General features: G+C 38.8%; 1 protein-coding gene across 1 annotated transcript in view; it reads left to right on the top strand.

The window, feature by feature from the left end:
* Positions 1 to 210: 210 nt before the first annotated feature.
* cntnap1 (contactin associated protein 1) overlaps positions 211 to 18,566 on the top strand; it is a 40,916-nt gene continuing 22,560 nt past the window's right edge. Inside the window, exons 1-3 of the mRNA XM_066698512.1 lie at positions 211 to 444; positions 17,513 to 17,614; positions 18,224 to 18,417. Of these exons, the coding sequence (XP_066554609.1) occupies positions 381 to 444; positions 17,513 to 17,614; positions 18,224 to 18,417 (360 nt within the window). The 5' untranslated portion in view covers positions 211 to 380. The remainder of the gene's footprint in view (positions 445 to 17,512; positions 17,615 to 18,223; positions 18,418 to 18,566) is intronic.

The raw sequence follows: 18,566 nt of genomic DNA, 5'->3' as shown, positions 1-18,566 counted from the left end.
CAAGTCTCGTCCGTCTGTTTCTTTTAACAGAAAGACAGACTCAAGCTCGCAATCCAGACCCCATCTTTCAGTGTCAATAAATGTAACTTAATATCACATACACCGCGCACAGCTGGGGGGCAGGCGCGCCGCCCCGGAGGATTGACGGCCCGTGTGCGCGCCCGCGTGCGCGCGCAGTAGCAGAGGCGCGCCCCCGCTCCAGCTGGGACAGTCGTGTGATTGGGAAGATTGGGAAGCAGAGTTGTAGCAGAGCGTGTTAAAGTTGGGGGAAAAGGGGGGAAAAAAGGATGCTGTCGTGGTCGAAGGAAATTAGAAAATAGTTGCAGAGAATTTGTTGACAGCTTAAAAACCCCAGAAGAACGCCAACCTTCCCTTAAAGGATGCATTACAAAATCCTGAGCTCCAGCCTATTCATTTTACTAGGTTTTCAGCATTGCTTGGCACGTAAGTGGTGGATCATTAATGCTTTTTCGCTGTGTTTGTGTGTGTATTAAACCTTACTGGGGTGACATTGAAATGAATGACAATGCGGATAATAAGGAAGCAAGGTTTTTTTTTTCTTTCTATATATAATTTCAGGTAACCACTGCACCACAACGTATCTTAGACTTTTAAAAATAGCATCGACGCACAGTTTAATCTATTTTTGCCTCAAACCTCGCTTGAGCGCAGTGTACCTCAGCGCAACACAGCGCTAGCAGCCAGCCAGACACTTCTGTTCTTCTGCATTGCGGTGCTTACTCGCCTCTTCGGAGTTTATGCATGGAGGGCTGTTTCACTTCCAGCAAGTGCACAGATGCATTTAAAGCCAGAGCCCGATTGTCATGGCAAAGGGGATGCTGTAATGAAATACATTAATGTGTCGGCCGGTGTTTAAGGGGAAAAAACTGAGAGGGGGCTATGTCAAATGCCTGCACTGAGGTGTGCGTGTGTGCACAAAGTGATGGAGCCGGGCTGTGGGACCAGCCCACTGCAGTGCTGCTGTCTTTTGCTGAACGGTGCTGAAAATGCGGTGTTCACCTGGCCGTCAGGGTGGGCTGTGCTTTCCACGTTTTGTAACGCAAAACAACTTCTAGAGCAAGAAGAGTTGCGTTTTAGGAGTCAAAGCTTCTTTTGTATTGTGTTGTGGTGCTTTTATACGTATGTGCTCGAAATTGTATTTTTAGTCACACCTATAAACTGGCTTTGACAGAAAAAAAGAAATAAGAAAATCGTGTGGTTTATTTCCTAGTGGAATTGAAGGTCATTTGAATTCAGGGAATTCATGCAATAAGATCCAATATGTAACTTTGTACCGCAGCCTGATCTAGGTTGGTGTGCTGCTTTGTGTGGAGATTAGATTGTGTGCGTCATTGCACTATGGTTTTATACTGGCCTGTGCATGTTTCTCAATCCAGTATCATCCAACGGTGCAAATCAGACGACATTGGGGTTCAGCATTGATACGGGCCAACCATTAATGTAACTGAGCCCATTATGACGTATTGTAGAGGCCAGATGCGAGTAAAATCAATTGAATTTACAATAGTGAACATGATACTTTAAAAAACAACATTATTACTGTATTATTGTAAATAATAAAAATACGGATATATTGATTGTTAACCAATTTTTCTTTACAAATGTACTTTTTCAGTTAATATAAATCTATAAATAATACAAATCTATCAATTATTTATAGTGAGTCTAATTAGTCTACACCTGGGAATAAGTAAAAACTTTTTCCTATTTAAGTAACTGATGAGACTTACATACAGTTAGATCCATAAATATTTGGACAGTGACACAATTGCCATCATTTTGGCTCTGTACACCACAACAATGGATTTGAAAGGAACAATCAAGTGTATGAATCAAGAATGGTGTAGGAATTACACCCATTTTTATATTTGGTCCCCCAATTTTAGGGGCTCAAAAGTATTTGGACAAGCTAACATAATCATGAATTAAATTGTGAATTTCAATACTTGGTTGCAAATCCTTTGCAGTCAATGACTGCCTGAAGTCTGGAACCCATAGACATCACCAGATGCTGGGTTTCTTCCCTGGTGATGCTCTGCCAGGCCTGCACTGCAGCTGTCTTTAGTTCCTGCTTGTTCTTGGGGCGTTTTGCCTTCAGTTTTCAGGATTCAGGTCAGGTGACTGACTTCACCATAGCAGAACATTCCACTTATTCACCTTAAAAAGTCTTGGGTTGCTTTCGCAGTATGCTTCTGGTCATTGTCCATCTGCACTGTGAAGCAACGTCCAATGAGATTTGAAGCATTTGGCTAAATCTGAGCAGATAATATAGCTATAAACACTTCAGAATTAATCCTGCTGCTTTTGTCAGCAGTCACATCATCAATAAATACAAGGGAACCATTTCCCTATGCAGACATGTTTCACAGATGAGGTGGTATCATGAGCAGTTCCTTCCCTTCTCCATAGTCTTCGATTCCCATCATTCCTGTACAAGTTGATCTTTGTCTCATCTGTCCATAGGATGTTGTTCCAGAACTGTACAGGGTTCTTTAGATGTTTTTTGGCAAACTCTAGTCTTCCTGTTTCCTGTTAACATCTTGTGGTAAACCCTCTTTATGTAATCTGGTGAAGTTTTCTCTTGATTGTTGACAGATATGTCTACCTCCTGGATGGTGTTCTTGATCTGGCCAACTGTTGTGAAGGGGTTTTTCTTCACCAGGGAAGTAATTCCTCTGTCATCCACCACAGTTATTTTCCGTGATCTTCCGGGCCTTTTGGTGTTCCTGAGCTCACCAGTGCGATCTTTCTTTTTAAGAATGTACCAAATAGTTGAGTGGGTCACACCAAATGTTTTTTCTATCTCTCTGATAGTTAGTTTTGATTTCTAAGGCAAAACCCACCAAGAACAAGCAGGAACTAAAGACAGCTGCAGTGCAGGCCTGGCAGAGCATCACCAGGGAAGAAACCCAGCATCTGGTGATGTCTATGGGTTCCAGACTTCAGGCAGTCATTGACTGCAAAGGATTTGCAACCAAATATTGAAACTCACAATTTAATTCATGATTATGTTAGTTTGTCCAAATACGTTTCAGCCCCTAAAACTGGGAGACCAAATATAAAAATGGGTGTAATTCCTACACCATTCACCCAATTTGGATTTAACTAGCCTCAAATTAAAGATGAAAGTCTACACTTAAAGAACATCTTGATTGTTTCCTTTCAGATCCATTGTGGTGGCGTACAGAGCCAAAATGATGACAGTTGTGTCACTGTCCAAATATTTATGGACCTGACTGTAAGTATTGCAACAATGCAGTTTGCAAGGTAGTTAGGGGCCTGCTTGTTCAGCTCAGAATAATAATAATGATAATGATAATTATATCAATAATAATGATGATAATAATAACTGAAACTCATTATTTAATTCCCCCATATTTCAATCCTGAATATAAACTAACATGATAGTCAAAAAATACAACATACCTATTGTTAAAGCAGAATCTCTGACAAACATACACAGCAATGTATGCTAATAACGATAATGTTATTTGCATAGAGGTGGAAAAATGTACATGGTTTATTCCCTACAGAGCTCTCTGGAGTCAGCGACAAGCACACATCTAATATAATTGAATAGGCTTTATGTAACATCATATGTTAATGGTTTTCCCCTAATGGTACTCCCCCACCAATGTCTTCCCTCAGTCCTCTCACCTGAGTTAGCACTTGTGGTAACAGCTCCTATCCTCCACAAGGACTTCAGCATTGAGACATTTCTTGTTATACTCTGTTCAACACTGTGTGATTGTAACAAGAGACAGAAAAACAGACTTTTTGTTTTTCAATGGGCGTGGCAGTTCTGTCTTGTAAACAGTGTGTCAGTGGAAGGTCTCTGGCATATGGATCAAAAACCTTAGAAGGAAACTATCCCTTTTGGACTCCTGCAAGGTTCCCACAGTGATGTGCAGAGGCATGCCTTAATTTTTAATGAAAACAAGTGGGGCAGTTAACAGATACTGTGCTATTACTTCCTCACTGCTGCATTGATACTTCTTCACGATAAGGCATACATGATTTTTAAACTTATATTTTTGTTAATAAACTTGTAATGTCCTGTACATGTAGAATGTTGTATTATGTGTTAAACCATGGTAGTTGCCTTGGATCAATGTATTTTAAATAATTTAATAATAATAATAATAATAATAATAATAATAATAATAATAATGTGAAGGGTTTAGAAGTATAAAACATGGCATTCAGGAAGAAGTATTTGCATAGTAGTATAGATTGTATTTGTTACTCAGTGTCAATTTGGTACTGTAATATTCCTTGCTTAGTTTCTGGACAGCCATTTAAGTAGCCTACCTACTTATGCCACAAATGAATTAAAGATTGAATATAGTTCTGTTGATTTATATTCAGTCACTTGTCCATGCCATCTTTAAAGCCGCAGTGCTCTTCTGTTTTGAATTGCCATGGTATTTTGTTGACAATCTTTACACTGCAACCTGGATTTCAAATGAACCCGTCAACTCCTGTGCACTACCTAACTAGGTCACTTGCTAGAGTTAAAGAACATTGCCCTGGACTGCCTCTAACCCGCTAAGTAAAAGCAGGGGAGGATGGTGGTTTGATAATTAGAGTAGAGAACACACAGTGATAGATGGCAGGGTCATTAAAACTGCTAGCAGAGAAAAGGAAGTTAGCAAGTTCAGATTACCAAAATGAAGATAAGAAAATGTGCGAAGTACTAAGTATTACATATTATCAAGTTATAACTACATTGTAACTAAGTTAAATAATTTCCCTACACAGAGAATATATGTTGATTAAAGCATGTTTTTTTATATACAAAATATTATAACTTTATAAATAATAATTATAAAAATAATAAATAGTGGTCAAACATAAATAATTATATATATATACACTCACCTAAAGGATTATTAGGAACACCTGTTCAATTTCTCATTAATGCAATTATCTAACCAACCAATCACATGGCAGTTGCTTCAATGCATTTAGGGGTGTGGTCCTGGTCAAGACAATCTCCTGAACTCCAAACTGAATGTCTGAATGGGAAAGAAAGGTGATTTAAGCAATTTTGAGCGTGGCATGGTTGTTGGTGCTAGACGGGCCGGTCTGAGTATTTCACAATCTGCTCAGTTACTGGGATTTTCACGCACAACCATTTCTAGGGTTTACAAAGAATGGTGTGAAAAGGGAAAAACATCCAGTATGCGGCAGTCCTGTGGGCGAAAATGCCTTGTTGATGCTAGAGGTCAGAGGAGAATGGGCCGACTGATTCAAGCTGATAGAAGAGCAACTTTGACTGAAATAACCACTCGTTACAACCGAGGTATGCAGCAAAGCATTTGTGAAGCCACAACACGTACAACCTTGAGGTGGATGGGCTACAACAGCAGAAGACCCCACCGGGTACCACTCATCTCCACTACAAATAGGAAAAAGAGGCTACAATTTGCACTAGCTCACCAAAATTGGACAGTTGAAGACTGGAAAAATGTTGCCTGGTCTGATGAGTCTCGATTTCTATTGAGACATTCAGATGGTAGAATTTGTCAGAATTTGGCGTAAACAGAATGAGAACATGGATCCATCATGCCTTGTTAGCACTGTGCAGGCTGGTGGTGGTGGTGTAATGGTGTGGGGGATGTTTTCTTGGCACACTTTAGGCCCCTTAGTGCCAATTGGGCATCGTTTAAATGCCACGGCCTACCTGAGCATTGTTTCTGACCATGTCCATCCCTTTATGACCACCATGTACCCATCCTCTGATGGCTACTTCCAGCAGGATAATGCACCATGTCACAAAGGTCGAATCATTTCAAATTGGTTTCTTGAACATGACAATGAGTTCACTGTACTAAACTGGCCCCCACAGTCACCAGATCTCAACCCAATAGAGCATCTTTGGGATGTGGTGGAACGGGAGCTTCGTGCCCTGGATGTGCATCCCACAAATCTCCATCAACTGCAAGATGCTATCCTATCAATATGGGCCAACATTTCTAAAGAATGCTTTCAGCACCTTGTTGAATCAATGCCACGTAGAATTAAGGCAGTTCTGAAGGCGAAAGGGGGTCAAACACAGTATTAGTATGGTGTTCCTAATAATCCTTTAGGTGAGTGTATATATATATATATATATATATGTGTGTGTGTGTGTGTGTTTATATTTATTTGTGTATATAAACATACATTCAAAATGTAATTAAATAGATTTTAGAATATATTAATGCATATTGACAAATAAATATATTGTTTTGCTCCTGAGATAATTGAAATATACATGAATGTTTCCTTTCATAATTTTGTTGTTTGGTTAAATTCAGGATTTTCCTTCTCAACCCCTGTTTTACCTACCTAAAACAAACAATAATAAAATGAATCAATAAGCAATCTATCAAACAAAATACCAAAGTGATGTCTTCTCTTCTGTTCAGTAAAGCTGTATCCTATGCAGCAAAGTGACTTATTGACCACTCAGTCAATGCAAACTATGCACTTTGCAAAGTAGGATTTTTTTTTTGGATAGGCGTCCTAGTAAGTGCAGACGTTTCAGCTAGTGATCAGACAGGGATGCTGCCCTCAGCCACATAGCCTGAGATCAGCGTAGCTGATCATCAGTCAGAACGAAAAAGAGCACCTCCACATATGCTTCAAGTGCATTAGTCATTGCTTTGATTTAATACAGTAAAAGTACTGTGCTTATTCAGTTCAAATCATAACAGCATTAGATTTTGCTGGAGGCATATCAATTTAAAAAAGCCTACACACTCACTACTGTATGCATTCAATTCATATGTATTAGTTAACACTTTAATTATGATTGTGACATGTTAGTGGGGTTTATATAATTGCCATACTAATGCCGTTTGCTTTTAAATGCAGTGTCATTAGGATTGGTATCAAATCTTGTCTTGGGGACTTGCAATAATTGTTAGTCGGTGCATGTTAATTGTGTAATTTCCTTTCAGGGGAATCTTGTGATATGCAGACCCTGTTTACCAGAAAAGTGCACTGTTTTTGCATTCTAGCAACCCAAGCACGAGCACATTTAGAAATTATGGATTCCAGACAGATTCCAACAAAATCTGAACTGAAATCCCCAGGCATAGATGTCTGATTTGCCAACACATTTCCTCTGATTTGCAGTGCTTGTGAACATTAGTTTTGAGTTGGCTAAAGTTTTCCAGAATAAGTATTTATTCTCGTTAACAAAGTTTAAGCATGTTGACAATAGTTTGGCCTATTAAGGTACTATTATTAAATGTCTCAGGTTAAATTTAGATTTAGAGTTAGATTTTCTTTCTTTTACATGGTGCACTAGAGATGGATAGTGATGTTCTGTTGTGTTCTCATGGTCTGTTATTGTGACCTTATGCGTGTTCCTATTTGACATTCCTGAGAAGCATGTTGTGCTTTCCTGTGTGCACCAGTGTGATTAACAGCAGTGGCACCCAACTTATGTCTTAAAGGACATGAACTTTTCACTTTGAGTTGAACAAACTCTATTTTGCTGAGCTAAAAAATATTTTTGTGTCCATTAATTAGACATTCAACACATAAACAAAACTTATTCCTTGAACCCCCCCTTAAAACACACACAATTTGATAAAAGTAAAATAGAATAATAAGGAATTGTAATGCAAGAACTATATTCATTGTAGTAAGTGTAAATGTGTGTCTGTGGATGTTTTTTAGATGCAGTAAACAGATGAGCTGTACAACAGCCTATATTGACTGTACGTTTAAAACTGCATCTGTACATATTCATATTATTTTGGCTATTGTGTTACAAAGGTAAATGATAGTAAACTTCGAAGCCAACACCACTATATTAGAGCATTTGAAACATGTTTGATCTAATTTGTAGTTTATATTTCAATTACTTGTTCGGAAAATAAATTATAGTTTTTTATATTAATCTTTTGTCAAGTCTACCTATATATGTGAATAATTGCATATTTTTTTAGTGGTTGGGTTGGAGAGGACGATAAAAGGTCATTGCTCAATTCAAAATGCAAAACAGGTGTTGGTCCCCTGAATGGTGCCCATTGTTAGACAAGGAGAGCTGCATTAGCTAATCTCTGTTGGAATGAGCAGGACAGAAGGTGCCTGTCTAAATCACATTGGTTTCGCTTCCTTTTGAGGCGCCAAGACATCTCGCACTACGAAGGGATAAGATTGCTTGGAAACCAAGGTTTGTAATTGGCTGGGCGCAAATTGCCCATCTGTAAGCCAATGAATGGGAAAGTGGATTTTAATTGGTTAATTCCTCTCAATCCCTTTCGAAGCTGATTTCCCACTTTAATTATTGAATCATGTCTTGCATTGTGCTCAAGTCTTTAGGCTCATGCGGGTTAAGTGTAATTAGGGGCCAAATATACAATGGTTTTTGTACAGCAGCAAATCTGTATTGACAGTAATAGTGGAAAATAATCACACCCTTCCTTTGAGACAATTCTGTTATATTATTTATTTATTTAAAATATCATTAATTAATGTATAAATAGTTATAAATGATAAATGTTCAAATTTTTTGTTGAACACTGAGCCTGGAAAATACAGTTTTGTCTAGGCTGAATCAACAAGCTCTGGAAAATTAGCACTGACTACTTTTTGTTTAATAAACAGTATTTATTAAATTAAAATAATTACAGAATTACATGGTTTATGTTTAAATGAAAGGTGTGAATCCTTTCATCTGTAACTATTTATACATTTATAGCTGATTCCAGGGTTTGAATTTTGAGAGATCTCACTAGGTCTGGGAATTCCTGGTAATTTTTTTCTAACAGACAAGAATTAAGTTAGTCAATTTATTTTTTTGGAGAACTTACTTTGTTGTTATATGTTTGTGTATACGCATGTGCACAGTTCGTGTGCAGTTCATGCACAGTTCGTCCTCTGTAGCCTACACGGCAGTCCCTCAAATAAAATAATCATGTAACATAATAGTGACAGTTCTGGGTGGTGAAATAAACTAGACTACAAACTGATGGTTCACTAGGAAAAATAGGGTGAGGGAGCCATGGAACATGCATAAAATGTTTGTTGATTTTCGTGACTTTTTCTCCCTTGACTTCCAGCAAAGCAGCTCCAGAGTTAGCACCCACGTGATGGCATGGACTATTTCTCGATCTCTGAATTCTGGTACATAGAATGAGCTGGACATGAAAAACTCACTCCACAGAATATGTTTCTAGTTTTAGAATAACCTGAGAAAATATGGAATTTTAGTGGAGTTCCTTTTAAGTAATAGGCATGTGATACAGGGGGGTAAAGGAGAAGTCACAGTAAAATACTAGAAGTACTATCAATACGTAAGTACACAGGAGCATAAGGAAGCATAGTTAAACAGACTGCATAAAAGAGGAGTGCTGAACAGCTCAGGAGAATAAGCTGCTGCATTAATCTGTTACGTCTGTTTCTGTACTTTACCAACTGTTCTACTCTCAGGTATTTCTTTACACATAAACTCTGCAGTAATTAGGTTTCTTTGCACTGAATCGTGTAGACGCTTTCTATTTTATAACATTCAGAGAGATCCTAGGCCATTCCATCATGTGTATTAATAGTAACATGGCTGGAGCTTATTGACTGCTGAAGGGTCAGAGGGCTGGCATTTTCTTTTGTGGTTTTGTTTTTTCCAGTGACTTCGGTTGAAGGTAGAACAAATGTTCCAGCTCTGAGGAATCTGAGCAATAGAGTGTAAATGCACACGCAGTGCAAAAACAGTGTTCCAAAACAGACTGAGTGGAATGCAATACATAATATAATACTTATATATGGACTCATGAGTGGACAGATACAGTGCTTTTAGTAACACCAAGAATGGAATGAGGGATACATTAAGAATAAACTTATTTATAAAGTTTGGGAAATTAAATTTTTTGTCCTAATTTCTTAATTGATGGGATGGAATATTAAAATGCAAGATTATATTTTGGTGTCCAGTACTGTGCAACAGAAAAAAATCACAAAACTCATTAAATGCAGGCAGTGACTCAGAAATAGGTTTAGTCTCTGATAATCAGTCTATATTTGTGCCGGTTAGATTCAGCTGCTGCAGGCAAAAGAAGGCTGTTTAAGTCCAAAATGAGTTTTGCTATCAATAGAGATGGCATTAATTCCAAGATGGCATTAAATCAGTAATCAATTAATGGTTGCAGTGGTCCAGTCTCACTTGCAAAGATGATCTAAAGAAATTGTTTAATTCTCAGACCCTTACTGCCATTTGCACCATATAAAGGTGGAATCAGCTGAGGCAACTGAGTGGACAGATTTGGCTTTAAGATGCATCTTGGGCCATCAAGTCAAAAGGCAAGAACTACATTTCTGCCACCTGTTTTCAAGATGGTTTCAGATTAATTTGTTATTTTCACTTTGGTTTTGGTTTGATCTCTCAGTGTAGATATGGTTGTGGGTTTGATCACAAGCCAGTCACAGCATGGTGTTCCCTATTGCCACTTATAGTGTCAACCACAAAACAACAGTGTGTTTATTCCATACCAAGAGCAAAAAGGTCACAGGCACAGACTGGAAGATGGAAACACAAAAGCAAAACCTTTCTCCATCTGAGGAATTTTAGTGAATTTTATCACAAGAGGCATTTCTCTCAAGCGTTTTTAAGATATTGAAAATGTGACCATCTGGCTCTTACACCAATTTGACACAATCGCTGTCTTTCTTTCTCTGGTTTTGTCTCTCTCTCTCTCTCTCTCTCTCTCTCTCTCTCTCTCTCTCTCTCTCTCTAATATTTATGTATTATTTTATTGACCTCTGCAGGATTGGTCAGAAAAAAATAATCCAGAAACTGTTACAATGTGCACTGCATAGCCACCTTCAAAAGCAGATTATGGTCTTTAAATCCAGGGCACTGTGCTAATCTCTGCAGTGTGGATGGGTTTTGGATGGGTTTCACAGACCTCTGTGGAGAGACTGCAGGGAATACAATCTCCCAGAAACGTGGAGTGAACGGGAGGTTTTTGAGTGACAAGAAAACCACCATACAAATTAAAACAAAGGGGTTTAGGATCCACTCTTCTGTAGTGCATTTATTTATTTAATTTTAACTGTGTTTTGGCTCACAATTTTCTCTACTAAATAAGATTTTTCTTTTGTCTTTTTACTTCCATTGTAGCTCAGCTGGGTTCTCGTGTAGTGCAGGTATTAATGACTTCTCTCTTGATGTGCTGAGCTTAATATTAAACTGGGAAGCTTTTGGGTCTGTCCCGCTGTCAGTATGACACAGTCTTGTAGTCTCATGATCCCGCCAGGCAGAACAACAGTGCAATTTCAAGATTAGGATTAACAAGAGAACATCTAGGCCTCACTTTAGGCTTTTTGAAGTCCTTATAAACAAGAAGATACCTATATATATACATACACACACACACATATGTATACATCAGTGTATGTATCTATATATTCAGTATACGTATATATAATGTGAAAATTATATATGGTCTATATATTATTTTAAAAAATGTGCTTTATTTCTTCTATGAAAACACAAGCGTTGAGATTGCTCATACCAAACTTATTCAGAAACTCTGTACATCTTAGTTCTTAAAGATAATTTCAGATTTAAAGATTTAAACAGCCAAAAAACACATTTCATGAGGCGCGTGTTTCACAGTGGCATCAGTATCTGTAGTTCCTGTTCTGCAAGGGACTCACCCTCCATTTGTATTGGGCGCAAAAACCAGCTCAATGTTTTTAATGTTGTTATCTTCAACTAGACTATCCTTTCTGTTCCAGAAAAGTACATTTTGCGATTCACGGCAATAGAAGAGGGTACATGTTGTCTAATACATGTTGCAGAGACTGGCAAGGACTTTGTTGAAGTTGTTTTGGCCAGCTTTTAGTTTGAAAGTTATTGGGAGGACCAGGGGTGAAGCATCATCGTAACAGAATAAAAGTGCTGTGGTCTCTCTGGCCAGTTACATGGTTTACAAAAGACTCAAAACTGTCTGCTCTGAGCTTTTCCACACACCAACAAATGTATATACTGACAATTTCCTGTCTGAAAAAAGATTGGATGTGTGTAAAAGCTGTGTGTGTATATATATATATATATATATATATATATATATATATATATATATATATATATATATATATATATACTGCATATACTCATGAGGTATACAGAAAGTAGTCAAAATAATAATCTTTTTCCTACTGTCTATCACTTGTATACAATATCTATTTGTTAAAATTTTTTAATCATAACACTGTCTCTGCTGTTGCACTTCTAACCTGTTGAATGTCTTGGGGTTCCATAAATCTGCTATTGTTCTATTTAACCGTTTTTTTAAAATCTTTCTTTCTGATTTAAATCCCAGTTGTTTCCTGAAGTAATCTTGAATCTTTGTATCAGTCACACATTTGGTTGTAAATTAGTTTCTCTAACTCATTTTAGCTGTGTCTCATTAGTTTAGGAAAACTGTTAACTAATCCTGTCAGAGTATCCTCACCATGCTTGGCAATATTCAGTATCAGTAAGAATGCTTGTTTGTACAATGAATCCAACCCATGCCGTGTGATTGCAATGTCTATGTGTCTGCATCTGCTTAAAACTTAGCTTTCCATTACGAGCATAAACAACAACATAGCCACATCTTGCTAGTGTTAATTGTCAACGACCACAAATTGCTTCACAGCAGATAATACATTAGTTCAGACAGCAGCTCATTTTGAGAGTTTGGGTGCATGACTGTGTTACATATTTCAAATGCCAGGGAAGAACAAGGACAGCTGAAAAAGAGGTTGGGGTACAATTTTTTGAATTTTTGAAAGTGTCCCACTTCCTTGTGTCACGCTTACGCACTGTAATAACTTCGACTTTGAAATGGTCTAACTGAACACAATACACTCACCTAAAGGATTATTAGGAACACCATACTAATACTGTGTTTGACCCCCTTTCGCCTTCAGAACTGCCTTAATTCTACGTGGCATTGATTCAACAAGGTGCTGAAAGCATTCTTTAGAAATGTTGGCCCATATTGATAGGATAGCATCTTGCAGTTGATGGAGATTTGTGGGATGCACATCCAGGGCACGAAGCTCCCGTTCCACCACATCCCAAAGATGCTCTATTGGGTTGAGATCTGGTGACTGTGGGGGCCAGTTTAGTACAGTGAACTCATTGTCATGTTCAAGAAACCAATTTGAAATGATTCGACCTTTGTGACATGGTGCATTATCCTGCTGGAAGTAGCCATCAGAGGATGGGTACATGGTGGTCATAAAGGGATGGACATGGTCAGAAACAATGCTCAGGTAGGCCGTGGCATTTAAACGATGCCCAATTGGCACTAAGGGGCCTAAAGTGTGCCAAGAAAACATCCCCCACACCATTACACCACCACCACCAGCCTGCACAGTGGTAACAAGGCATGATGGATCCATGTTCTCATTCTGTTTACGCCAAATTCTGACACTACCATCTGAATGTCTCAACAGAAATCGAGACTCATCAGACCAGGCAACATTTTTCCAGTCTTCAACTGTCCAGTTTTGGTGAGCTTGTGCAAATTGTAGCCTCTTTTTCCTATTTGTAGTGGAGATGAGTGGTACCCGGTGGGGTCTTCTGCTGTTGTAGCCCATCCGCCTCAAGGTTGTACGTGTTGTGGCTTCACAAATGCTTTGCTGCATACCTCGGTTGTAACGAGTGGTTATTTCAGTCAAAGTTGCTCTTCTATCAGCTTGAATCAGTCGGCCCATTCTCCTCTGACCTCTAGCATCAACAAGGCATTTTCGCACACAGGACTGCCGCATACTGGATGTTTTTCCCTTTTCACACCATTCTTTGTAAACCCTAGAAATGGTTGTGCGTGAAAATCCCAGTAACTGAGCAGATTGTGAAATACTCAGACCAGCCCGTCTGGCACCAACAACCATGCCACGCTCAAAATTGCTTAAATCACCTTTCTTTCCCATTCAGACATTCAGTTTGGAGTTCAGGAGATTGTCTTGACCAGGACCACACCCCTAAATGCATTGAAGCAACTGCCATGTGATTGGTTGGTTAGATAATTGCATTAATGAGAAATTGAACAGGTGTTCCTAATAATCCTTCAGGTGAGTGTATATTAGCATGAAAAACTGTGATGTTGACTCATCATTCTTGCATGTCAAGCTGGAGATGAGACTTAATTTCCAGTTAAAGTTACAGATTTTGATTTTGCCACAAGAGAATTCAGATTGTTTTTAAATCCAACTACCATAAGATACAAACAAACAAAAACAAGAAGAAAGTTAAGTTGCCTTCATACTTGACCACTGTTTGTTATGGTTTTGTAGGTTATTGAACCTTTTAAGACCTTTAACTTCTCAGATATCTGTTTTTAAGGGTGCAGTCATGATCCCCAAAACAACACTTTTTAATGTATTTTTTATTTCAAGAACAAGTTCCACCCAAGTTCCTTTAGCTGATAGAAAACATTTTTTTATTTTTTTATTTGATTTTAAATATTTTCCTTCAATATGGTCAATATGGTTCTCTGCAGTGTTACGTTACACAGTTTGCAATGCCCATGTGAAACACACTCCAAACTCAGCAGATTTTGAAGACTTCTGTGTGGCTGCTGAGTAGTGAAGGCTCAGATATGAACTTTATAAAGAAATTTGAATTCTAGGATGAAGTTCATCCCACCATGCTCCTTTGGCATTGATATTCATATATTCCAGAATGTGATCCAGCCATTGCTCTCTGGACCCCAGAGGGTGAGCTTCAACTTGGACTGTCTGATTTCACGAACTCTGCTTCTCTTGGTGCAAAGAAATGGCACACTGAGACTGCTATGCTAATGACCTCTTCTAAAGGCTTCATTGAAGTGACCTAGAAAAAGCATTTCTAATCAAAGTACCAAACAACCATAAACATAAACTCGTCGAGGTGATACCCACAAGAGAAGAGCAGGTTGTTAAACTGAAAACAACCAAATATTGTCATGCAGGGGTGTTGCAGTTGCTGCAGGAGAAATGCTTGCCTTCAGTTCTCGGCCTGGAAGACAGTATTATCTGATTGTGCCCACAAAGTGCAGGGTAGATCTTATCACCTCAAAGTCTCAACAAAGAGATGTTGTGAAAGCGAGGTCTGAGATACTAGTGTCTGACAAGTGTGACCAAGGGCTAAGCCACCCATTGACTCTCTTGGTCTTTGTTCTGACTTTTATCACAGTTTCTAAAATGTTTTTTCTTTTTATGTCTTTGTGTGTTGGTGGGAGTCGAGCATAGAGGATTTTTCTGTTCAATTCTACCAAATGAGCTACGTTCAGCACCAGCATTGAAGCAGCCACTGTAACTTTAGACCACTGCACTGGCTTCAGTGAAGGTTACAATTTTCAGCATTAAAGCTTGGCGATACGATTGATTTGAACAGAAAACTCAGGAATCAGGAGGACACAACTTATTATTTTAGAAACTGTGCTATTTTCCCTTCAAGGTCTCAGTCCATCGAATGGGTCTAATTATGGGCTCAGACTGATACTCTTAACATTTACAGTTCACAGTCCATGTGAAGTTCGTCCAGACATGTAGAGCACCGCGCAAGCCTGGAGAAAGATGCTGTATTTGCAGTGTATTTATGTAAATATCTAGACCAATTATGTGAGTGAAGATTTGGGTGGAATGAATGCCCAGAGACAGCAGGGCCTCCAGGAACAACCTGGACTTCAACTCTGCCTTCCAGTATGTAAATTAACCCTCCAAAGAACTATAGATGATGATGATGATTTAATTCCTTTTAAAATATAAATTGACCCTACAATGAACTTTAGTTATTATTTGTATTATTATTACTATTAATATACATACCCTTTATTTAACTCTAGTGTATTATTATTATTATTGTTATTGTTGTTGTTGTTGTTGTTGTTGTTGTTGTTATTATTATAAATACTGGCTGATGTCTTTGTTCAAGATGTCTCACAGACAACACAGGCAGTGTGAATTGCTAACAGCACTTCATTCTGTGAAAGGGAGTGGCAATGTGTCTTGACTTTTTTTTCCACTTTCTTGAAAGGCATGAGTTCTGGCCAAACCACTAAACCGGGGCGGCGGGGTTCGTGCTGACTGGGGTGTGTGGGTTGCTTTATTCATCACACGCCCAGAGTCAGGCCTTTCGGGCTGCAGAGATCTAGAAATCTCTCCTGCTGTTGTTGTCTGAGCTCGTGGTTCTGTACCTTGTCACTGACCACATCCTCCTGCACAGAGCTCGTTCGATGCCTCTGCAGCTTTTGCACGTTGATACAGTAAATTTAAAAGCCCAGCTGCTAAGTCTATGAAAAGCCCAAAACACAACGCTCACACTGTCTGACCTCAAAAGCTTCTTTCCTCAAATCTGCAATACTTTGGGTTTTTTCCCTTCTCCTCGCAACTCTTCTCTCTGCAAGATGGACTCTTTTCTTTTTGATCTTAAACCTGAAGAACCCAGCGTGACAAATATCATATGCATCACAAAAACAGAAGAGGTTTCATGAAAATGTATGATCCCAATTTACCATGCCTCGATATGCACGCTGGGGTCCTGAAAGTTAAATCACTGTCATTTTGTCTTTTTTTTGGTTCAAATTTCACTTCTTGGTTTCTTACAGATTTACTTCATACTTCAAATTTGTATTAATTTATAAACCCATTTCACTTTCCTTGAGCTCAGTTGTGCTTTACTTTCCATTACAGCTGAGAAATATCAAGAACAATTGTACTTGAATACATTTTCTCTTATTTAATATTAACCTCTAGTTTTTACTCATGGTGCAAAACGATTTTCCTTCTGCATATAATTATCTCTCCTCGAAGCCATTTTATCAGTTTTTCCTGAAATAATATCATAGAGTGAGAAAGAAGAATGTAAAGTAATAAAAGGAGACTACTAATGTAGTTAAGGTCTAAATGAATTGAGTTTTTCTTTTAAGAATGATGTTGTGGCACATTGCTATATTTGTGTTTGTGTTTTATTTGACCAAGTTACTTTGTGTTAACACCTATTTCTCTAGTCTTCCCTACACCTGATTGTTTTTATTGTTTTATTGCGTTTTACTATATTTATTATATATGGAACTTATTTCATGTTTCTACATGATTTTAGTCTGTTATGTCTATGTAAATCTCTGCGGCAGTTTTTTCAAGGGAAAATAAAGGTTGATTTGGTTATTCTGAAGCATGATTGTCTGGTGTTAAATCTAAGGTATATAGATGGCAAAGTCAAATATCATGATATTTCTTAGCAGACAATCTTTTCCAGGGTGATAATTATTACAATATATCACATCAGTTGTTACATACAGTTAGACAGCTGGGTTTAACTGTAGCCTTCTAGGTACAGTACTTCGCTCAAGGATACAACAGCAGTGTCCCCTGGAATTGAACCTATGCCCCTCTGTTTCAGAGTCCAGAGACCGCTACTCCACACTGCTGCCATTATAGTGTAATATGTTCCTAATCCTTACTTTGAAAAGTGCATACAAGTGAATAATCGTGAATCCTTTCTCTCCCTCTATTTCAGGACCCTGTAATGATCCTCTGGTCTCTCCACTCTACGCGTCTTCCTTCTTGGCTTCATCTAGATATAACTTTTTGTATTCGGCCAACTTTGCCAGATTGTACGGTAAGGCACTGCTCGAGGTATAACTGGATGCCTTGCTGAGAGCATACTGCATGTGCACCAAGTGTCAGGGTTATGAAAATCACAAGCTTTAGTTTTGTTGATTGTGCAATTGACTGCATGACCACAATTTCAGGTTTTTTGCCTTTCAAATGCGGAGTTGCAGTTTAGTAGACAAGCAGCGGCGCACACCTTAATCCTGTCAGCAGCCAGTGAAACCCATGTAGTGTTCTCTGAAAATCACCACTCGTCAAGACAGCAACACAGAGCATTGTTACACAGTCACTTGTTAGATGTTGGTACCAAAAAACTTGCGGGACTGGATTTGTCTGACCTTTTTACTGCTGACTTCTCCCTCCCCATACTTACACAATAATCTCTGAATTTACTGCTCTAGTCCTGGGGCTTGCCTTGCTAGTATTGAATCCAACAGAACTATCAATTACCAAATTGAACTAATTATTTAAACCCTTTTAAAAGCAGCTCTTGGTTAAGGTTTCAATTGAGTCACAGAGAGCACACCAAAAACAGTTTTTCATCACCAGCCTTAAGAGTGACAGCACTGAAATAAACACATTACAGCATTGTGACACCCCCCTGTTTGTCTGCCAGGGAGCAGTGGGTGGTCCCCCGCGCCTAAGGACCGGCAGCCCTGGCTCCAGATCAACCTGAACCACAAGTACAGGATCACGGCCATCGCCACCCAGGGCACCTTCAACTCCTATGACTGGGTGACCAAATACACCCTGCTGTATGGGGACCGGCCTGATACCTGGACGCCATACATACAGAGGGGAGGGAACTCAGTGAGTATGGTGGGAGGGGGAGAGGTCTGCCTGTGTAAGTGTGGGTTTGGGGCCAATATTCTTTGCGGGCTCAACAAAAAACCTGGAGGCTTTTGATACAGGTTTTGGTTGATAGTCATTCCTAACCTGAAAGAAATGAGGGAGGGGAG

This window comes from Amia ocellicauda, chromosome 3 (genome assembly GCF_036373705.1).
Source record: "Amia ocellicauda isolate fAmiCal2 chromosome 3, fAmiCal2.hap1, whole genome shotgun sequence".
In the NCBI taxonomy this organism is placed as follows: Eukaryota; Metazoa; Chordata; class Actinopteri; order Amiiformes; family Amiidae; genus Amia; species Amia ocellicauda.
Note: the sequence above shows the minus strand (reverse complement) of the source record. Positions and strands in the feature narration are given on the sequence as shown.